Below are 24331 nucleotides of genomic sequence, written 5' to 3'. Positions count from 1 at the left end.
CGGCACTTTAATAAAGAAGGTGGGAAACAAAAGAATTCAAGGAAGAACTCGAAACAGGTGCAGACATGGCCAGTCTTTTACAAGACTGGAAATCAAGGATGTTGATGTTACAAAATGGGAGAATGTGCTAACGAAACGGAGATCAGCAGTGGGGCGTAAACCCGGGCAGGGGGATCCCCTTTGCAAACAATTAATTACCTTACCCCTCCTCTCTGTTTTCTGCTTTTCATCATGCTTTATTTTGCATAGTTAAATTACAAAAACTGTGGTTCCACTGTAATCTTAAAACAGTATTTTTTAAAAAATTACCTAAAGGCCAAATCAAAACATATATTCAGCTTGTTTCTTTGGAATCGCATCATCAGCGGTCGCCTAATACTGTCATTTAGATTATTTTTTTCATACCTTGAAAAAAAAATCACATAATTATCCTAGCACAATTTATTTTTCACACTTTTCTCTCACACCTTGCAGCAATCTCATCAAGCAGCTTGATTGCATTTAATAGACGCGTTGACAAATGTTTTATTTTCCACGCAGGCAAGGCATGCTTGTTATTTATCGCGACGGCATCACATTGTTTGCAATCCTCGCTTAGTATCGACGCGGCCAGGTCACAGCTCTGCTTTTCCTCACTTTCACACTCTTTCTTATCTCCCGTTCTTTTTTTTTTTCCCCTCTCTCGGCTGCCTCCCTCTATCACAGTATCACTTCCTGTCTGGCATCTCTCTCCAGCCTGATAAGAAGTCAAAGAGTCACACTCTTGTCCGGCAATGAATGTTCCTCCTTGACAACACTGGCATCTACATGAGTGCCTCTGTTCCAAGGCCATAAAAATTAAACCCTGATGAGGGAATTCTAAAAAATTAAATAAATAACCAGAAAAGCATATAAGATATATTTTTTAATCATAAGGTTTAGACTACCAAATCCTAAAATTAGCATCTTAACTCTGATCAGGTCTTCAACTAACGCTTTGAATTGCTGTCAACGGGAATCCTAACGAGGCGCATGGCCGTCAATTTATTTAATTTTTTTTTAAATGGGAGTAATGGCATTATCTTCCATTTCAATTAGAAAAGATGATTTGAAGTACGGGTGTTTCGAGTTATGAGCCACACAACAAATGAAGCTCAAGACGTTACATGCCTGTTATTGGTCAGCAACGTTATGATGGTTTGTCGACTGAATAAATTGAAGCATTTTTTTTTCATCGGCTTTAACAGATCTAGGTCAAGGAAGCATGGTTCTTTTTTCCAATTGGTGGCTTTTTATCCTACAAAAGAGCCCAAGAAGCATAGAAGTCAGCATTGTTTGCCAGAACAATGACTCAGAATGCAGCTAGCTACAATTAAAGTTGTTTTCCATTGTACACTCCATCTGCCTTCTCGACCGCTTTGTGTTCGGCGGCGGCGCTACGTTACGCACTAATTACCGATTTTTCTAGCGTCTACTTAGAGATAATGACTGTCATCAAGTCCCCGTACTCGAGCATCGCTTTGAAATCCGATGCAAAGTGCTCTCCTGCGCTCTCTCCGACTCTGTTTTGCGTCTTGTCTATTAACCTCGTCGACATTGTTCACTTGCTGTCCCTCATCTTTCAATTGACCTCCGCGGGTGTGTGAGTAAACCAGTAGTTAGCTGTTTAAACCACGTGAATTTTGCATTAATGGCCCAGAGCGGCCATCTGCCTATTGTTGGCGCTTACGGCCAATGGGCCTGAAAATGACTTAATTTCTCCGACTGCCCGCCGGGGGAGCTTTCAGGCCATAACCCCGGAGAGCAGAACCAAATGCTCTTAATTGTTGTGGCGAGAATGCACACTAAGCTGTATCAAGGCGGTGTCAACGACGAGGCTGGCACAGTGAGATTGTCTCGCTGCGGGTTCCTTTTGCCCGTTTTTTGATAGAGGTTGCATGTGCCTTGACTTGACTTCTGCATGCTTATCATTCAGGCAGATTATCCTCCCTCGGTTCCATATATTGATGACACTCTTGTTGGTTAGTTCCTCTGCAGTGGCGCAAAGGCCTGACTCCTGCCTTCACAGTCAATCCACACCAAGAAGTCTATATGCTTGAGAGTGATAAAGAGAACGAGAGAGCGAGGGAGAGAATGGAGTACAGTATGCCCACGGTATATCGCAGTTCTTTACTGGCACCCCTCTGCTTTTGCTCAAATTTTTCAAGCAGTCGTTCTTGGTGTTTTGTCGCATTGTGAACATTGTGAAACACAAACACAATGAAAACATTACAAACTGCTGTTAGCCCACCCCACCCTGCCAGGCCCCGGCTCTTAAAGGCACATTTCTAACACACAGGCACTGTAATGCGTCTCTCCAAAGGACGTTTGATACCACTTTTTCCCAGACCTATTCCAGTATCCGTTTTTGAGCTTTGAGGACTCGCTGATAGAGAGTACCGATACCTCAAGTACTTTTGTTGTATAAAACTGCATTGAATACGTTGACAAAACATTTCTTCTGACTTACTTGATGTCATTTGCCATCAGTATCCGTGACTAGTATCGGCAGCCTGCATGAGTTCTTGACACCTAAAAAATACAGCTGATATTGGGCTGATAGTAACAATCTGGGTTCGCTCCCACGACCATGAGCAGGATAAAAAGGAATAGAAAATGGATGGATGCTTGTTATTGGACAGCGATGTTAGATAGATGAGAGTGTGTGTTTGAATTTATTGACGCATTTATTTTTTATGGCTGTATGATTCAATGTGGTCTTTTTTTTTGTGGGGGGTTATTGCATTAGTAGAATTGGATAATCGTCCCAGTACATCTGGCCTCTTTAAGATGCACTAAGATGCACTCTGAGTTGTTTGGAGTTTTGTGTGTTACTTCTTCTGTATAAATGCGACATCTGCTCATTCACATTCTTCTGCCTTGTTAAATTCATGCTCCTGAGTCCTGACTTTCTTTTTGGGCACACACACACACTCTTTGTTGAAGATCCAGGTGAAAGAAGTATAATTTTTTCCCCAAAATATTTTTGTTCCATAATGGCTTTTTGTCCCACCGCAAAAAAAAAAAAAGAGAAAGAAGTCTCCCTTGTATCACGGAACAATGACTACGAATGCATCCGGCGTCTATTGAAGTTGTTTTTCAGTTTTATATTGTACAATCCATCTGGCTTCTCAACCACTTAATTGGTCCTAGGGAATTAGTGTCACTAGGAGTGGAAAATCTCCTGCAAGATCTATGGGAAAATAAGCCAGGGATTTTTGGAAACGTTCCTTGTTAGAGAACAGCATGATTTGCAAAAATATTGAAACATTTGGACATTCAACAGTATGGAGAGGGTCATTAAAGTTTGCAGTGAATTTTCGGCTCATCCTGAAATTTTTATGAAAAGCCAAATATCTCAAACTTTTTATGAATACGGTGTAGGTGGCAAATAAAAGCTCTCAAATTGCCCGATGAGCAGTCCAAGGTGTACCCGGCCTCTTGGCTAAAGTTACCAAAGCGAGAGAAAATGCATAAGAGGTCTTGAGTCCCGGTGGTCCAGAAGCCATCGCCATTCAAAGTGTATTCAGCCTCCCTGATGTGCAGCCACTGATTGTGTGATTGTGAAGTATCCTAAAAGCTCCCGGAAATAGTCTTTCAGGAATACCCTCTTCCTCTTGAAGTCCTCGTCACCAGCAAATTGCCGCCGTCTTTGTCATCATCATCCTCAGGTTTTTCGACAAACTCGTTGTTTGCACTGCGTCCTGCTTCTGTTGAGCACACACAGCCGTGATGGACAGCGATGTGTGGTCATGGGAGACGAGGGGGCAGTTTGGCTCTCGCAGCAATTTGCGGCTCCGTCAGCTGGACAGAGGGCGAGCAGAGGAGAGAGTGAAAGGTGCTTTCGAGCGGGGAAATGGACCGCGGCCACCGGCTGAGCGCGCGTGATGCGTTCACCGCGACGTGACTGCATGCTAGCTGTTACGGGGGACATTATTTATACAAACGTTTGTGATTTCCCACAGTTTGAGCTGCCAAGCGTCAGTTTTGCCCAGTGCCACTATAATCGCACTTTGACACCGGGTGCATGTCGGCTATTAAGATTATCACCGCATGTGGAAACCGGGCCCTGTTCATTTCCGGTGTCGCAGAATCAGAATAAAATGTGCAGACCGCAGCGGGATGGATTATTTTCCAAGTGTTTTCTGAGTGAAGCTGCAGGGTCATGGCAGCCTGCACTCAGCTGTCTACTAAAAGGGGAGAATATGATTTGAGATGTCATGACAACAACCTTCCAGTTCTCGTGGAGTATGCAGTCGTCATGGGGAATTTAGTAGGACAAAAATAATGAGTAAAAAAAAAACAACCTTGAGATCAGTTGCATTAATTAGGTAATCGATGGCTAGACGTGCGTGTCTATAATTTTCTTTTCTAATCTAATGAGATAACACTCTTGCCTTCCTTTCCTTGAGTCCGTGTTTATTTTGGAACGCACCATCTCACCACACATCACAGTGACTATTTATCACTTTGTAAATAGGCTCATAAGCTGATTGATTACATGTTTGAAGAAACGTGATGCTAATTAGAGAACAGAAGCGTACCGATAAATTTGTCCATTTATGTTGATGTTGTGAGGGAAATCAAATGGAGAATAGAAACTGTATTTTAGTAACGTAAACATTGGGACAATAATTTTGTTCAATTGCTGTGTGACAAATCATGTCCTGAGGCAAAATGGAGTGCACTCCTGGGCTACTTTTTGATTGAGTCTCAAAAAGTTTGCTGTCTTAGGTACAACAGCCCGTCAACTATGAAAAGCTGAGCTCAGTCCTCGAGGCACAGTTATTATGCTCAATATGACGTTGGCATAGAGACAGAAGTTCAGAACAGTCAGAGCTTTTCCCATCTCCAAGTACGATTACCTTAAAAACAATTAATTGTTCGTTTTTCCCACGATCCAAGGTTTTTTTTGGGTTTTTTTTTTTTTATAAAATAGAGCCTTTTCATAGTGAAATATTCTCAAAGCCCAATGAAAACTTTGTATTAAATCTCCACATTTTGTGAAGGATTTTTTGTTGTTTTGCGGATAAAAGTAAAAGTTGGAGTTGTTTACACTTGAATCCTATGATTTGTTCGTGCGAAATAGACCCATAATAGGCCAATTTAATAATGTCCACTCACTGTTTAATTTTTCTTATTTAGATAATAATACATTGTAAAAAAAAAAAAAAAAAAAAAAACATTTTTGCTTTTACTTTAAAAAAATCCACTAAAAATGTTGCCTTTTCGTGGTATGTGTCATATATATATATATATATATATATATATATATATATATGTGTGTGTATATATATATATATATATATATGTGTATGTATGTATATGTGTGTGTGTGTATATTTGCTTTTCAATGCTTGCTGTCATGTTCGCAGAAAGTTTGAATTATCTTCGACTATCTCATTCCACTCAATGTGGTTGAAACTCAAAACGGTCAAGATGGTGCTTCTCTTTTTCATCTTCTATCCCCCAAAATTCCATCAGCATCATCTTGTTGGGTTGTAACATTCTCCTCGCACTGACCTGTACTATTTATGTCTCTCCTCAGAGGGGATCCATAACATGAGCATGGAGTCCAATTCCATATCGATGCCCATGTCAGACCCCAACGCGTGGGCCACCGCCATGAACAACCTGGGGATGCCCCCAATGAGCATCACCGGACAGCCTCTCATGCCAGGTACCCCAACACAATGCAATTGAAATCTTTGAGGTTGAATGCACAATTTTACTCAACACATTTTGTTTTAAATTAGTATTTTACATTTTTTAATGATTCTCTGCTTGTGCCATTTGTCAGCTTAATAACCTTGTGTGTTTCTTTCAAGTGGACAAAGCAATGTTTAATCCAGGAGCTTTGCCAGAATTGCTCCGTTCCCCGCCATCAAACTTGTAATTATTTTTTTAATTGAATTGTCTTTAAGGTTATTTTCCATTTAAGATAAAGCACCAAACAGTATTTAAAAATGGATTAAGAGACTCAAAAGAATGCAGCCTTAAATACGAGTCAACTCGCCTGTCTTGTTTGTTGTGAGTTTGTGAACGTGGACATTTCTTTTAACGGTCTCGTGAAAAGAGCAGCTCTTCCTTGAGTTGCTCTTGAGGTCAGAGCACTTTCATTTTCCATCGCGGGGAGTGGACTGACTTCATTTCCTGTGTGGTTGCAATGGTCATGGTGTGAATGTTAAACTAACTGCTAAGTCATCTAAAATTCTGTTGCGATCCTACCTCGATAGCAATCCAATGGCAGCGGGTTTTACTTTTAACATTTTGGGCAGTCGCACTTTTGAAATAAACGTTTTTTCGTTTGTTTATTTGATTCATTAAGCACGACATCCATGTTAAACAACTTTTTGTTCAAGCATATGGGCGCTAGCTATCAGCTAACTCCAGAAGCTAGCTAGCAATAGTCATTCTGTGCTAAAACAAACGGGACTCAAATGTACCAGACCAGATGCCAATGCAAATGCTTTCTTTTCCAAAATTGGTAAAAAATGGGATAGAGCTTGGCGAGTAATTGATTTTATCAATTAATGGAGGCTTTTTTTAAATACTTTTTAGTGGCTTGCGTAGTTCAACCCGATTCACGTGCAATGCTTGCACTAGGAACAACATAGCTGTGAACATAGTGGAGCTAATTTCCAAAAGCAGTCAAGCAAGTCTTACGTTGCAAAATCCCTGATTTATTGACATGTTGGAAACGTTTGACCCATGGTTTGTGCTTCCAAGTAGCAAATATTTTGCTGAGATCGCCTTCCTTACCTTTACGCAATGAGCTACGGTAAAGAAAAAAAAAATAGTTTGATTATTGTTGAAAGTCATTCAGCCCTGATTCAAACCAAAATTAAAATTTAGAACGCTAGCAAGGAGCAGTTGCTCACCCATAGGCCATACCCCCTCAGGGCACAAATCAACATGCTATTATAGGGTGCGTGCATGACTTTCAACTTGATAACACTTTATGCAAGCAAAGTATTTCTGAGCATTCTTTAATTTAAGTCTAAATCGCTCAAACATGAGGACAAAAACCTAGCAAAATAAATGTGGGACTGAATATCACATTTAATGTGAGCTTGCCTCTGCAGATGTTTTCGTCTCCACTTCAACTTTAGTGTGTGTGCGTGCATGTCTACAGGAAAACTTAACTTAAACTTTTAATTGTGGCCAAAACGCGTGTTGCTAATGATATTAGCTGTGACTCTAAACTACATCATTAAGTCTCGCCACTGCAGCAGCATGCAATAGTGCGAGGCGTGAGCCTGCACACCTGAATGGAGTGGCGCAATTAACAGTGTAATGAGCAACACCTGTTTTTTAATAACCAAATATGGCCGCTAAAAATCCAACTTGGGAACTGAGCACGGCTGTGTGGCTCCTATCAGGGGCCATTTCAGTTTCGATGAAGTCCTCAGATGGTCATAGTAAATTTCTGCAGCTCTGTTTGCACAAATTGTTTGGGTTTTTTTTTCCTTGAAATCAAATTTTGTTGCATGACCTTCTTATCAAGAAAAAAGATTGTGCCCAAATCCCATGCCGCACTGCGTTTTGGACAAACAGGGCCACTGTTGCCACCAGAAACATAAGCCCAGTCCGATCTTAATAGAGATCAAAGCGCCATATCGTAAAACGTCACACGGCGGGAAGTTTTGGACGGGAGGAAACCATTAACATACACTGATGTTGGAGGAATACTGTATATATATATAATTAGTCTAATAGTGTTATTAACAAAGTAGTTGTTCATTCATTGTTTTTTTTTTCCAAACTTCAAAATAACAAACACATTCAAAAACATTAAATATTGAGAGAGCAAGAAGAGGAATAGCTAAAACAAGATATACAAGCAGTGTACAGTGTACCAATCATTGAGTCCTGATCTGTCCAAACAAACAAACAAATTTGGCTGAATATCCCACAATATAATTGATTAATCACGACAAAATCTGTTATGTATCCATCATGTTTTGTTGCATTCCATCCATTTTACTATGACAGACTTCTCATCTGTACCGTTACTGCTTTGGCAAATTTGAAAGGTTCAAACCATTTGACCAGGATCCACGACAATCACAGCATCTCAAATTTGCCATCTCCATGAATGAGAATTTTCCCTTGATGGATTTCCCGCTTTTTTAGACCCGTCAAAGGTGTTTCTCTTTGAATATGCCCTTTTTTTGTGCCTTTACAAGTGTGCATTCATGAGAAGTGAGTGGCAATGCCATTTAATGTGTGCTATTCATTTATTGTTTAGTCTTGCTGCTACTGATGGATGTGCACTGGCGTTAGCGTTAGCTGCCGCTAAATTAGCTGAGTGCATAATGTCATTTGCGCCCGTATACCACTTTTTATGTGCCTTATATCTGTCTGCTGTATTTGATAAGCACATTAGCTGCCAAGTATTAGTGCCCCCAAGTTCTAACATTCCTGTGACCGTGAACATGATGGATGAATTTAGAAGAAGGGTTAAATTATGCCGCTTTTGTAAATCGAACTTGTTGTTGACGCAAGCATGTCACAAGTCAGAAAGGGTTAACTATTCTTGAGTGCGAGCACATTATGTTCACACCCACACAATCCAGACAAGAGTGCTAATCAGGCAAAATTAGCAGTCCTATTCTGAGCTCTGCGTGTATTCACACAGCGTTGTGCATCAAGTTGAGACAACACAAATTGGCAGATGAAACAGGAGCACTGATTGATGTTCTCACCTCCTGAACATTCTGCACTCATTTGAAAACAATCAATAGTTTCCCTTCTGCGGGTTCTCAAACAGATCTCCATTCACGCCGGAGATGTTTAAAGTGAACCCTGGGCCCATGTGAAATATTACCAAAACAACAGGTGTGGCCGCAGCTTGTAACTATTTGGACCATTCACAAGATAAAGATGAGATGTATTCCAACCTTTCAAACGTGATGCATCAATCAATCAATCAAGTGCCGATGAGTTGCAGGTATTATTCTGTCGACTTGGGGTGACCATCCTCACGTACGGTATACCATTATGTTTGTGAACATCTGGGCTTGGTGAGTGATGAGGGTGTCAGCGAATGAGAGTGTAAAAGTAGCTCAAATTATTCAATTCAATTTTGCAGCCGGAATTTTATGTTTTATGATTCCGTGTAAGTGTGACCTACAGTGTTAGTAAGGAGCCCTTGTATAATACTCCAGTCTCTGGGTCTATTCAGGACATCATCGCTTTCTTGCGAGACAAACAATAAAGCCGACTTGGTGTTTCCCCGTTTTTCAATACAGTAATAAAGAATATAGTGCCGCAGTAAATTTTAATGATGTGTAAATTAACTTCGAACAACGATTCTGCAGTCCAAACACAAAATTGTGCTTCCTACTGGGGTCATGATGTGCCTCTAAATATCTTAGATTAAGATAAAAATAAATCCACTCACAAATTATTCACAACTTGTAATCAATAATTCTGCATTTGCATTTGGTAATTTGAGGTTTGAGGCAATTATTTACCGACCATGTTGTCATTTCCAGTATTGATCCCCGGGATGAAAATATAATTGAGAAGACATTAATACTACGACTTAATGTTATGTATGATAGCATTGGTTACCGTACTTTTGTGCGCCAACATTGCTCGTAGACATTTTCTCGGCCACATCTCACACACACACACGCACACACACAGTCCCGAGCCACCGTTGTGACTTTGAACTAATCCAGGTGGATTACCTATCGATTCTCCATGACTGAACATCATCTTTTCTTTTCACCTCTAAACACCCGTGAGACAATTCACTGTTCTTTTCCATTTTCTCTCTTACGTGTGTCTTTTGTGTTTACTGCTTTCCCGTATACACTTTTTAAGTTGCTTTTTCTCAATCATTACAGGACGTCCAACTGCTTTTATTGCACGTTCGCCTTTAATTTCATCCGCTGTGAGACGCAATTTTTTTTTTTCTTGTTCTCCATCTTTATCGGCGTCTTCGGCCAAGCTCGTGTGTCCAGTCAGAGAGCTGAATAAACAGACCACCTAAGGGCAAAGCCTCCAATACACTTCAGCGTTTACAAAGGAGGCAATGATGACAGTTTTATTCCTGCGGATGGGGCTGCCAGCGTTTGTGTCTGTGAGGAGGTTTGGAGCACATGTTTTCATGAGTGAAGTGTTTGGATAGAGGAGGAGACTGGAGTCAGGCCAGCGGCAGCAATGGATGAGGTACAGCTCAGTAAATGTTGTTATTCCATGTCAGGATTATGATGGCGGTGTAAATGTGAAGTCTTTTTGCAGTTTTGTTATTGAGTGCTAAGAGTGATGATGTTGGCTATTGTTTTTTTTTTAACCAATCAGGGTGTCTGCTGTATAGAGTAACAGTCCTCGGTAGATGAAAATTCACAAACCAATTACGTGCATTGTAATTCCTCCCATGTGACACAACAACCGCACCAAGCAGCAGGCAAGTGGTTATGTGTGAGGTAGGCAAGTGGTGAAAACAGTGAAGGAAGAAGTTTGTGTTTCATAAAAACATAAATGTAAATATATGTTATTACACTTTTTTTGTACAAAATACAGCACCTGGATTTTAATGTTTTATTTCCTTGGTTATTTTGATAAAAGGCGAGCCATTGTTGGACCAATATTTTTTTAATAGAATACGAATGCTATATGGTGTCAGTGAATGAAACTCACTTCACAACAAGCACCTGTTTGGCACATGGCCAACAACTCTTCAAAAAGAGGCTTCACGCTGTTAATTGCCACTCCCAGTTGAAGTATATCCACGTTTTTGTCAAACAACTACCTACTTTAGCTTCGCTTCACAAGAATCTATTAAGCCTAATGCGAACAACCGATGCAAAATACGACAGACAGACTGAGGACTTGCATCAATGTCATGATGATGCAAAAATTTAAGCTATGGTTATTTGAACAATGATGAAGCAGCACATGTAGACAAAAAATATAAGAATACTCACGCATGTATTCCTTTTTCTTATTTTAAAAAATGACATATTTCAGCTTACTGAATCCGTTGTCAAACTCTTAGTATATCTGTATTTTCAACCTAAATATAAGGCACACACATCCAAGTCCTTAGCCACCCACAAGCGGGGCAAGTATGGCGATAACTCAGCCAATAATGTTCAAGTTTGTCTGAAAACAACTTACCTTAACTAGATTCCCGCGTCGCATTTTTCTTCTTTGTGGTCTTGAAAGAAGAGAGAAGTCGAAGACGAACGACTAACAGGAGCAGGATTCATGGCAACTAACTTATTGGTTTGCACAACAACAGCAAAGGTTGAATTGTACCTTTGCCTAAAATGCACTGCAGGATCCAGTGTTCAGTATTTATTCTTCATATTACCTTTTCAAAGTTACATTTATGAAGTGTAACAAGTATTTAGAATGGTGGTAAATAATTAAAAAAAGAAAAGAAAAGAAGTCAACCTCTACTTGGTGAAAATGTACCTATTCCGAGGGGCTTGGAAAATATCACCCGGGAAAAGTGAGGGAACACTGTAATTATACTCATAAGTCAAGGTAAAATTGCACTTGTTCCAAACATGGTGTGGGAACATTGTCACCAAAATTAGCTTCCCTTCTTCTCCAATATTTAGTGAATGGAGGAAAATGTGATTTAAGCGCATGTACAGTCGATGACTAAAGCACTGATATGGCGGTGAATGGAAATACTTGAATGTTGAACTCAAATGTCAAAATCATCACATAGTGTAGGTAGGATTTTCATCAGACGATATTTGATGTCGTTCCCAGTTTTGTTCTGAATGCAGTGTCAGTCGATGCTTCTTGTACAGCCGAGTGTCAGCACACATAATGAGGAAAACTTTTCAAGATGGAAAAGGAGAGCGGGGTGACAAGGTTTAAATAGAAGCTGACAATCTACAAACAAAGGACGCAGCAGAAGCCTTGTGTCAAAAGTACTGAATAAAATAACGGCCAAGGTCAGAATGGAAAATGTGAGGCTTGTTTGTGTCGTATTGTTCCCAGTAAAATGGAATGGTTGAAGAGTCGTATTGATGTATTTCTTACCGTCATAGTCGTTGCAGCTGCAATCTTCTGGCTGAAGATAACTTTTTCTTTTCTAGTCGGAATCTGTTTGAGAAAATTGTTTTTATGTGACAGACGGTGTGCGGGTTGAATACAAGTGGAGGTTTATAGCATGTTGGGGGATCTACAAACAATAAAGTACGGGAGCCCCTAATAGAGCAAGTTTCTGCTTTTACACAATCTGTTAGAAACTGCAAACTGTCAAAGTTGTGGGAGATCATTTTAGCTATTTAATACCATGCATTTTTGTTTGTCGTCCTTGGGAACTGCTTTGCAGTTTGGCTTTGTCGCTGCCAAGACTTATACAAGATACCTGTTAAAGCTACGTGGTTGAAGTTTGTCTGAACGTTTTGTGCTCAAACTCACACTCGTGGACATGTAGTCAAAGAAATTCATCTCAAATGTATGTGTTGGCATAGCAACCACGAAACCAGAGTATGTGGCCTTGTCCTTCTCAAGGCTGGAACGCAGGACTGCCGCTACCTTGAAAACATTGTTCGGTGATAATCAATGCTAAAAATAGATTACAATTATAATGCAATGAAATGAATATCATTTAGCGAATAATATAATTTCCATTTTGACGACACAAGTGATTCACCGATCGAGAGCGACGCTACGTGCGTGAAAAGTCCATAGAAAAGTCAAGCTTCCCACTGTTTGTATGCATAGCCAACATCTGGTTCCAACATCTATGACATCTGACATAGAGAAGACATCCTCTTCCAGGAGCAGTCCTCATTATTCACCCGTCCTTTGCCCTGTGTTCACTGAAGCCCATCCAGAATTCAAGTAGAACCAGATGGCCAGCTATACTGTAAATTGTGTTCTACAGTTCTGCAGGCTTTGTACCCAAAGGTCATTTAAGGATCGCTTTACTTGTTGAGCGTCGGGGCTCCTACCAGCAATTCAGCTTCAAAGCGTAGCATGACTGGATTTCTGGTACGCCATCACTGTGGTTTCCTCATTTGAATTCCCCCTGTGCATGAGCGACAGGGATTCGGGATGTTTGAGAAACATTTTTATTCGTTTACATTCTGTTCAAATGGAGACTGACAGCAAAGAGCAACGACCTTGGAGTAGGATACAGCAACGTCGAGAGTTAACGCACAGCAGCGGGGAATGCACATTGTTAGCGTGACAAATGTGGTCAACCAACGTCACCTTTTCGGGTTTTACATCAGATCCCTGACTAAATACTTCAAATAGTACCTGCTTTTGACAGTGGAAAAACACCAGTCGCAAGGGTAGTTGAGTCAAGTAGGTACCAAAAGTCACCATATGAGTGTTTAAGTGTAGGAACATAACCAGTAGCCAATGGTCCTTTTTCACAAGCTGTTGCTGCTTTACTACAACAAGGTGGTACGCCGTACTATTTCTCGTATCTAGTCAGCCAAACATTTGATTAGCATTTGAGGGTACGCTGCTAGAAATGACAAAAATAAACACAAATGATGGCATTTGTTTATTCCTCACAGTCTCGACTTTGCCACAACGCTTTTTTTTTCTTGTTGGCCTCAGTCTCATCTCGGATTAAATTTCACTTCTGACCATGGCCCAAACATAAATTCTGAATATGAATTCATTGTTTTTTGTCGAGACTTCATTTTAGCAACTTGTTCTGCGTGAAACATTTCCAATTTGCATTAGTTTCTCATCTAAGTGAGAAGAACAAATTGGACCCGCTGCAAAAAATGTCAAACATCATTTATTACAACGGTGAAGCTATGGCTCTGATGCCAATGTTTCTGATATTATTAGGATCTATTATAGTTAAAGCAAGAACCCGATTTATTTTGGTCTGAAACGCAGAGGCTGCAGTAGCTAAAGGTCATATTGGTGCATGTAGCTTTTCTCTATTGATCACAGTGTTTAATGATAATACTCTTCAAAGTTTATGACACACTTTCCTCGTCTGAGGAATAGATCTATTTATTTTAATACTAGATAGGCCGGTCCCCTATGAAAGTCCTTTTCTTTGCTACTGTATCATACAGGCAAGGCAAGCTAAGGCATACTTAATTGTGACTGCAACTCTGACATCCCTTCCATGTATATTTTACGGTATACATCTTTTTAAGATTATTTTATTTGTTTTTAAATCTTGATATGGCCTCGCCCCACTTTATCTCTCTGAGCTCCTTCACGCCTTCACACCTGTCTAAGGTGTCAGAGGGGAACGACCCTTTTCCATTTTCTGTCCCTCTCTTTGGAATGACCTCTCGCTTAGCATTAGGCAAGCCGCATCATTGCCCATCCTTAAAAGTTGTCTTACCTCATCACATTTTCTGTCTTTGGATTTTGGTTGGTTTGTTATAGTGTTTTGAGCTTTTTTTTATCTTTTTGGTTATTAATCTATTGTTTTAGCTGTCTATGTTGTATTAATGGTTGTTGTTCCATGTACAGCACTTTGTATGCCCCACTGGCTGTCTTAAAGTGCTCAATAAATACACTTGAGTTGAGTTGAGTTGAGCACAGTTTATACACGGGCAATTTACAGTGCTTTACAAAAAAATTAAAAAACAAAGACCAGATAAACGCACACAATTAATTATCATATTGTTGATTTGTCTCAGGTCATCAGTAGGCTGTTCCATATTTTTTAGCTGTCTGGAATTGAAATGCAGCTTCAACGTGTTTAGGTCTAACTCTGGGCACCACATGTCGTTGTGGTTGTCTGGGTCTGGGATGGTCGTATTGCCTGGTTCTGGTCAGGAGATAAATGTGTGTCTTGGTCTGTCCAGGTCAGTTAGTAGGATTTACACAGTTAACCTGTATCAACGTTTTTGAGTTGTAAAAGGCTGATGTTATTCTTGATTCTTTGTCACTGTTTAGAGATTTTAGAAGTTTGGGTCTGAGCTCATTGTTACACCAGCCTTTCAATCCCAGTTTTAAGGTTTCTGAGTAAGAAATTCTATTTTAACATGTAAGATATTTTTGGGGTTTGTTTGTTATGGGAGGAGGGCAAAGACAATGACTTCAGCCTTATCTGACTTCAGAAAGAAAGTTTCTTTGCATCCAAACAGTGCTTGGTTGGAATCGGTGACAGAGACAGTTCAAAGGCACATATTCATCCGTTGTCAGTAAGATTTGGCATCGTTGTTAATACTCAGCCTAGCCCAGGGACATCCTGTAAAGATTGAAAAAAAGGTTTCCCTAGAATGGACCCCTGTGGGATCCCTCAAGTCACTAGCATAGGGTATACAATCAGGAAGTCTACATGTAAATATTTAAATACCCAAACCATCTTGCATTGTATGCTATACAACATGTTAATAAACATGGTGTGCACTTTCACAGCAATGTAGCATTTGATATTTTGAAAGATGCGTGGGCTTAACAAAATCATATTCCACTCACAAACTTCCTTTTCCCCGTGGCAAAAGTATTTTCATTTTTACACAAATATATTTCCAAGTTTATCAGGCTTCATTTAGATGCACATACTTATGCTCAAATGCACTGCGGAGACGCGATAAGCAGGCTCCGGGGATAAACGATTGTTCCTTGAATAAACAACTACTCCTTTGTCTGCTGCATCCTACTCGTCCTCATCCCCTCCCCGCCGTGCGCACACACATACAAAAAACACACTCACTCCTACTGTAGTGAAATATATGTCAAACCTCATAACGCATCAGCCGACTGCCATTCCTGAAAATGAATGTGGAGCACAATGTGTTTTTTTTCTGTCGCTCACCTGGATTAACATCACACATTATCTGGGAGGTCATTGCTTTGCCGTAAGCGCATTTCCCATCTTTGGATGGACTGCGGTGTCCCTTTCTGCTGACTGCCTGGGAGCAGCGTTGGGAAGGTGCCAAGAGGTTTAGGCAGAGTGTGGAGGCGGACAGAGTGGAGAGGAAAAGACTGTGCGTATCCGACATGTGTATGCTGGAAAATAGAGATGGAGGGTTGGGTGTAGAGATACTAAAATGGGATTCATGACACCCCTTCCCTTTCATGGAGGGTGTTTTTAGGTTATTTCCATCAAGCAATACACTTCAGTCCACTTAAGTCCTTCAGGCAATTTATTTGTGCGCCTATTGTCTAAAATGATGAGGACTCCGATGTACTACAGGATAACAGGATTTTGGCTCTCTTTTACTACGAGCACCAGCTGGAAAAGGGCGGTGCTTGATTTTGTCTTTAAGTGATTTTTTTTTTTTTCCCCCTCAGCACATATTGTCATCGTCATGAAGCTGTATCACTTCAGGTCCAATGTAAACCTTCTGCTGACTTTTTGGGCCACAGAGTTCTGGAGTTCCAGGATTTGATTATTCTGGAGTCTATTGAAGACTCTAAATTGCTCATCAGTGAAAATGTGAGTGTCTCTCAATGATTGTCTATGGGTGCACTGGCGACCAATGCAGACTGTACCCTAACCTCTCACCCAAAGTCTGAATTGACTCCAACTCACCTGTGACTTTAATAAGGGGAAGAAAAGGATGGATAGATGAATAGGGGATGTATAAATATGCATTCTTTAAAGTCACCTTATGCTATAGAAAATGGTTGGATGTAAGAAAAAAAAAAGTAAAATTACATAATAGTTAAAGACGCCTGACCCAAACACATTGAAAACGGCACAGAGAACTGTTTATGCTTTTGGCTACATGCTACATTTCGCCTTGTTGAAAAAGTCAGTATTATGAACACTTTTTTGGGGTACCGAGGCTTTGGTGTAGCAATACTTTCAATACGACATCACATTTACGAGAGCGCCACCCATCACTCTTCAACAAATTCTCAGGCAACGTCAAGATATTACTAAAAGGCTGTCTTGAAATGAACATTTACAACCAGCACCGATAGTCTTGTCTACGATTAGAGAAAATCATACGATAGACTTGTTTCCAAGGCAGGGCTGCCTCGCATGGCTAATATCAGGTTTTTGCACTGATGCTCTTTGACAAAGCATATAAAAGCAGAGAAGGGGTTACTCGTTTTCTCAGGAATAAGTACTTTGACTATTGAACTACATTTTTGATTTAGAAAAAGATGTCCCCAATGTAATACAACTATACAAAATGTGCTATAAGACACAAACCAATCCCGCCTTCTAAAAATATCGACGTTTTCTTTGACCCCGACTGGTAGGCTGTTCCACAAACGAGGACAGTTAAAAGAAAACCGGGACCGAGACTATGGAGGGTTTTATAAATTACTAAAAAGAACCTTAAAAATCGATCGTGAAACACACAGTGCTAATGCAGAGCCTCTGAAAACATTGTAATGTGCTCTCCTTCTGGTCTGTCAGCAAACGGGCTGCTGAATTCTGCAGTAATTCGAAGTTACTCATAGTTTGTTTTTTTGGGGGGGTTTTTTCCGGACGACCAAAAAAGGCGAGTGTTGCTGTAATCAATACTGCTGGATATAAAAGCGTGCATTAGCGCCTGTGTTTTCTCATGACAGCGAAACAGACAGACTTTGGCAATGTTTTTTTAAGTTATGAAATAAGGTTTTCACTGTCATCAGCATGTGAAATAGAATTTAGCTCAAAGTCATAGATTATGATCACCATTTTTAACTTTGTATGATTGAGTAAAAGAAAATTGTCATTTTGAGATGTTTCTCTCTCTCCACATCAGTGTTGTCCTGGTTGAGCCCTAGGGAACTGTCTGCCACCACATCAAAAACATCGTGCACATGTGGACAAACAAAAAAATTGTGAATTTGAGTATCGTGATGATAATAATTGGATTTATATGTAAAAACAAATGTTCCGAGTGCTGTGACAACTGTCCATAAAACATAGTAAGATAAGAAAGAAAGGTTTAACCTGCGAGATGCTGACTGAGCAGACGTCCCAAAAGGTTTGATCTTTATGGTATAAACAGTGCAGTATGATTCTATGACACCTACTTCGGAGTCATACAGCGAGCCAGATCAGGATTTATAGTTTCCCAGGGCGAACAATGTGAAACTCAACTAAACTTAACACTTGATGGAAACATTGTAATATATTCTTTAGCTTGGAGGTAAAAGCTATGAGATCAAGAAGGTAAGAAAAAGGTCAAGTCGTTTCCTTTTAGCGAAGATCAACTTGATGGAATCATTTTTTTTTTAGCATCTCTGCTGCTGGTCTCAAGAAGCATGAAAGAAAAATGAAGGCTGGCGTGTTGATATAGAAATCCAATGATGGTGTCCGAGATTGAGAGAAGCATATTACACACCCTGCTGGTGGTCCATGTGGCGGGACCATCTCGACTCATTAAAGAATATTAGACCGAAAGCGTCCATGTCGTCCCCGACCGCCACCTGTTACGAGCAGCATTCACGTCAGGCACGGACGAGGAGAAACGAGTGGGCGCGTGAATGTGTTCATATTTCACATGTGATTGATGGCCAGCTCCAAATGGAATTATGTTGAACGAACCTCCAGTCAGCAGAAGGAACGAGTGGTCGAAAGATGCGCATCGTCGCGCTCTTGATAAAACGCGGCCGTTCGTCCGCGAGGAAGATGTCGTTGGCAGTCAATGCGAGGATGCACAGTCTGAAGCGCAAAGATAAGACAAGTTAAAAGGATGACGTGTGTTGTGTCCTGGGTGGACCCAGGCATCTTCTTTCTTCTTCTGGTTTTTGCTGTTCCACTGGAACACCTCTCTTAATGGCCATATGGTCTTTCCACCAACGCTAAGATAACAAGCGTTTATTTTGTATGAAAATGCATCATTGACAGCGTTGTCTTAAAGAAAGCCCGCCAACAACCAGTGGGCTTCAGTTTAGTGTTGTGTATTTTGGAATATTAACAACAATTAATCTGTCAATGATTATGTTTATTGATAGGATAAAAAAAAAAAGTGTTTCCCTAATTTTATTAAAAAATGACATTTCTTACACATTCTTATTAAGTTGACAGTGTTGAAATGCACAAACATAATTGAATTAAGAAACTGGTTTTGTCTGTAACGTGTCAGAAAAAACTCAACTCAGCTCAGGGCAAAAATATTTACTTATAAAATTATTATTTTCCAAAGTAAAAGTTTTTTTTTATATATTTTGTTCCAGCACAAATAAAATGTAATATGTTAATATGGAGGATTACAGAAATTTACTGTTAACCCATTAAGGCCTAAATTACTGAGCGAAACACCCCTCCAAAATATAAGGGCGACATTAGAATCACCCTCTAAAACCTGACGTTTTCCCAAAAATTCAACGCCTTCAAAATAATTGATATCTCAAACCCTGCCTGTAGCAGATAGAAACATAACTCCAAATGAGTTTGAGAGTGTAGGCCTGTGGCTTTCACAGAGGCCCGAGTTCATTCTGATAAACTTTCTTTATATATATGAAAATCTATAAAAATCAACAAACTTACCTTGAGGTAAACAACTCAATAATACCGATTTCTCAGTGAAAAAAAGTTCTCAAGAGGTTGAAGTAGCACTTCCCAAAACCTGCATTTGCTTCACTCAAAAATATTCAAAACAAAACAAAAAAATAGTGAAATAGTGATAGATAGAAAAATAGTGAAAGAAAATGACTATTTTCCATATAAATAAAAATGGTGTCTATACAAATCAGCAGAGCTGGGCACTTGACCCTTTTTTGGCAGTCAGTCCCCCGCCCTCCGGCCGCGGTCTCGACCCTCCGGGCTCGTCCCTCCGGCCATATTCATAAAAATTGTTGATCACAGTCTCGCACTGTGTTTAGTTCAATGTAAATGTGTTTCAAGCACGTTTAAACGGTTCTTATGAAAATCTACGGCTGTACAGAAGAAGGTGGTTTGAGCAATCATTTGGGAATTGTAGTTTACAAGTTTAGTGGCCTTTGTTTTAGTCTTGCACTCGACAAATACTCCATATTTATAAAAGCATTTATGAAAAATGAAACCTAACGAAGACTAACACACACGCTCTAAAAAGAAATTAAATGAACTTAATGAAACATACCTCTTATTATTTTCTGAGGCATATACTGAGCTGTGTATTTGAAGTAACCATATGTTTGTGTAATATAAAAATGCATTTACTAATTGAATATATTTTTCTAAATTGACTTAAATAATGAGCCACTATTTGGGATCCATCTGGTTTAACTGGCCAGTCTCAAACAGTTTTGTTGCCACTTTGGTGCTCTGCGCTGAATTTGTACGATATGCTGCGATGTACTCATTTGTATAATTTCTAATAATTTCAATTGAGTGACTTCATCTCTCACCGTTCACAATTTCAAAGGGAATAGCAATCTATTGCTTTACATACCATATTAGCATGAAAACTGAATAATTCGACATGATTAATACTTCACATTGCGTAAATTACAACCTGCTGTCTACTGGAAGGCTGTATAAACACATCTCTTCAATATAAATGTGTGATGTGCACATTTTGGCATAGAGTATGTCGTAATGAGTAGGGAGGGAATAATAATAGCAATAATAGTATGCTGGTGATGAAACATATCCTGGAGCGGTACCACACAAATGGAAATGAAGGACCTCGTTGGGAGGAAATCAACTTTATTACCATGCTCTTCTTGAATGACACCGGCAAATGTTATGCACAGACGCGGCGGCGCCCCTTTCTCAAGGTGGTGCGACGCATTTCCCCGTTACACTCTTGCTTTCCGTTCGATATGTATCTGAATAGAATTTTGCAGTATTCCCTTCATGTTACTCGAGTCTCCTTCAATTCAATTCAAAGCGATTTATTGGCAAAGCGCCATGGCCTGATACAATTTGCGCACTACTCTATTTCTCTCCACTCATTATTGCCGCTTGTTTTATAACTTGCGCATTTATTACATCCGCGCTGGCTCCAGGGATCTATTCCAAGTCTGCACCTTTAATGTGCTAATGCCTCTATTCTCCCACTCCCTTCATTTATAAGGAATTATAGGATCTATTTCCATTTAGTGCTGTATATGTAACTTGGCCTGCATGGGATTTACTGCACATCCAAATGAGTCTGCTTGGAAATGGAAGCGATATATTTGCCATTGTTATGGCACAAATAGTAAAAATGTTATCGTTGAGTCCTTGAATATATCTGTCACAATGCGGCTTAACTCCTGCCATGAAAAATACAGCATGCCTGAGATGACTTTTCAATGGAAACCGGAAGGGTTTTTGGACAAATTTTAAATAATTGTCCAATTGTATTTGATTCAAATGAATAGACTTGACTTATTTTCTCAAATATTATAATATAATATTTTATTCTAATTCAATGTAAATGTATTCATAATGATCCTTTAATTGAAAATTGTATAAAATACAAAAATATGCTGCTTTTTTTTTATTGTGAATATTCTTTTTTTTACGAATATGTTGTAAACTGATAATTAAAAAAGCCGCAACAATTATGATGGTGTGTAATGTCACATATTTATAATTTAATTAATAATTAGTAGAAATATTTTATTTTATTTTTAAGAATTTAATCTAAACCTTGGAAGAACAAAAATATAATGTCTTCATTTTATTTTCTTTCGTGGCACTCAAGCTCCCCTTACACATAGTCACAAGAAATGAATTATACTATTTAATGTAAAATAAAATATACATTATTATGGAATGACAATGAAATAAAATACAGATGATTTTGAAAGTCACTGACGTATCTTATTTGAAGAAGTACCAAAATAGCAGTTGATATATTAGGCACTCACTGTTCATTGCATGAAGTATAAATGCACAATCTAGCATATTGTATGTAAAATATTGCCTGCCGAACCAACTGCTCCGTTGCTACTGACACAGTCAGAGAGGCCTTAGATGAATGAATGAACAGTTTGTTAATTATCGTGGTTGTCGTGTGTACCGGAGGAAATCAAACTCCCAGCAGCAGCAACAACAGTGAAACGTGTCACACAACGCACTCACCTTGCCAAAGTTTTAATAATATATATTGTTTGCAGCATTATTTAGTTATGAATGGGGATAACCACGCAATCAATACACAATGATTTTTTTTTTCAACTGTCAGGAAAAATATGATCGTGCATTGTCACTTTGTATGAAATTCCTGCAAGAGCTGATCCCAGCGTCTTTCTTCCTCCCAGACTTCGACCCTAGCCTCGGGATGATGGCCGGGATCACCCCTATAAACCCCTTGATGCCCGGTCTGGGCATGGTTCCCGCGCCCCTGTCGCACGACGTGCCTGTCGTCAAAGAGATCATCCACTGCAAGACCTGCACGCTTTTCCCCCCCAACCCCAGTGAGTCACTCTATAACCGTACCGCACCGCTACACTGATCCTCTTGTCAAATTTGCTATTAGGATTATTCAAAAGGAAAAAGCAACAGGGCCAATACAAACATTGCGCCGCTGAGCATTATATCTGAATACTCCTCCATACCAGATACTGATTCTTGATCATGGTTATTTGAATCAAATATTTTTTTATTGAACATGGCATTTGTTTCACTAAAATATATCACATTTACAAAAATCTGACCTTGAAGTATTGTCACATTTCAGACGCGGCGCTTCTGTTTTCTTTGCCTTGGCCTCCGGAGGGCGGTGTGGTGCACACATGCACATGCAGTTAAATTGTAGATATGATGAAAAGAGTTGAAGGAATGTTGTTATATTACCTGTGACACCAGTCTGCAGCTTATGTATCAGATTTTATTTAAGTGGACTTTTGTAAGATGAATCTGCATTTTGTTAAATATCACTGGCTACGGGCCGAAAACCTTCTACCTCCAAAATAATTACCCCATATTTGTTCAACCATTAAGATGAAATCACCAATGAGCAAGCCATTTTCAATACACTAGATTGGTCAATAATTTGTAAAAATGACGCCAATAATATAGATTTTTGAAAAAATATCAAACTTACCAAAAGGGACGCCAGCTATATACACTATGTGATTCTCTTTATTTGTGTTACTTTCACAGCAAACTTCAACTGGGAGTGTCACAGTGTAGTAGACAATATGTCAGGATTGTAAATTGGTATCAGTGTCATAGTATCAGATCAGGCATGTTTGAATTTATGACCCTTTTATGTTTCCGTTTTTTTTTTTTTTTTCATCTTTTACTCCACAAAGATTTCAGCTAACATCAATTTTTGTCATTATTTAAATATATCAGTTTTAAACCTTGAAAATTCCAATCTGTTTGCATGGGTTTGTTTTAAAATAAGATTTTTGTTTATCTACAGTATCACTTTTTTTCTCTCCTTTTACTAATGATACCATCTTTCTCCAGTCAGTAGAGGGACCTTCTACTTCTTAAATAAAAATGTAATTCTTCTTCAAGTAAAGCCTTCTTGAACATCAGCATACGTGCATTAAAAAAAGAAATAGTGCACACTTTTCATATCATATAAGTAGAATAAGACGCATCCGTTAATTACATTTGGCAGACTGTAAATAGGTTGTCAAGCTACTCTGTGGTTATTTTCATTCTAGTCATTAGCCATTACGTGTGAGTCACATATGCTACTTAGATTACAATCATCTAAGTGAAATTCATCTGTGTATGTATTTTAAAACGGTATTGAAGCTGTATTTAATTAATTGTGTCGCCGATGTCATACTGACGAAGCCTTTCCTCTGTTGCTTTATGTTCCATTTTTGGTACTATGGTTATTCTCACACTCTTGACCTGTGATATCACTGCTACCCTTCCTTCTTACTTTTAAGATAAACGTACTCGTAACCTGAAATAGAAGGTCAGTCACAGTTTATAATACGTTTTTTTAAGATTTTTGAGGGAAAACATGCTCAAAAATGGCCTCGTAAGAAGAAATATCTTTAATTTTGTTGTTGTCGTGTTTTGTTTTTTTGATTTGTTTTTTAGTTTTTGCAAATGCAGTTTTGTTAAGACCCAGTAGAAAACATTTTTGGAGGATGTGAGTGAATATTTAGTCATCAAATGCCCAGGATACAAAAAAAAGGAAAATGGGTTCAGTTCTGACTCGAGCAGTTATTCTAAGAGATAAAACGTGTGCTGTTTTTCTTTTAGCATCAAGTCAGCCCATAATGAGGGTTCACAGTCACACGCAAAAGCAAGCTTGTGATATTTCCAGGTCACATTTGTTTATTCAGTCTACAAGTGTGAAGCGGTATTTATCTCCCTTCCACCTCCCCAATTACTGCGAGTCACAACGGCGGCGCTGTCACTGGTTAGCACCTTGGCTCCATTCTCAGAAGAAAAGTTTGCTCATCGGGACTTCTCATTGTCGTCTTCAAGGAGATAAAAAGCTCTTGATCGTGTCATATTTGAGAGTTGATTTAAATAAACATACATAGTGGAATAATGGTAAACTGCTATTGGGAGTATACTCTAGTGTGGCGGGAAAAGGCGATTTATTAAAGT

The 24331-nt window shown here is 39.3% G+C and overlaps 1 protein-coding gene across 5 annotated transcripts in view; it reads left to right on the top strand.

The window, feature by feature from the left end:
• The window catches only part of enox2 (ecto-NOX disulfide-thiol exchanger 2), a 167142-nt gene that overhangs the window by 96679 nt on the left and 46132 nt on the right, over window positions 1–24331 (top strand). For all 5 annotated transcript variants that reach the window (XM_088294326.1, XM_088294323.1, XM_088294328.1 and 2 more), the window contains 2 exons: window positions 5567–5698; window positions 22063–22218. In XM_088294326.1, the coding sequence (XP_088150452.1) occupies window positions 5581–5698; window positions 22063–22218 (274 nt within the window). In that variant the 5' untranslated portion in view covers window positions 5567–5580. The remainder of the gene's footprint in view (window positions 1–5566; window positions 5699–22062; window positions 22219–24331) is intronic.

This window comes from Idiotropiscis lumnitzeri, chromosome 4, assembly GCF_059441095.1.
Source record: "Idiotropiscis lumnitzeri isolate Australia: NSW breed Sydney's pygmy pipehorse chromosome 4, RoL_Ilum_1.0, whole genome shotgun sequence".
NCBI lineage: Eukaryota > Metazoa > Chordata > Actinopteri > Syngnathiformes > Syngnathidae > Idiotropiscis > Idiotropiscis lumnitzeri.
This window is presented reverse-complemented; position numbering and strand designations above follow the sequence as displayed.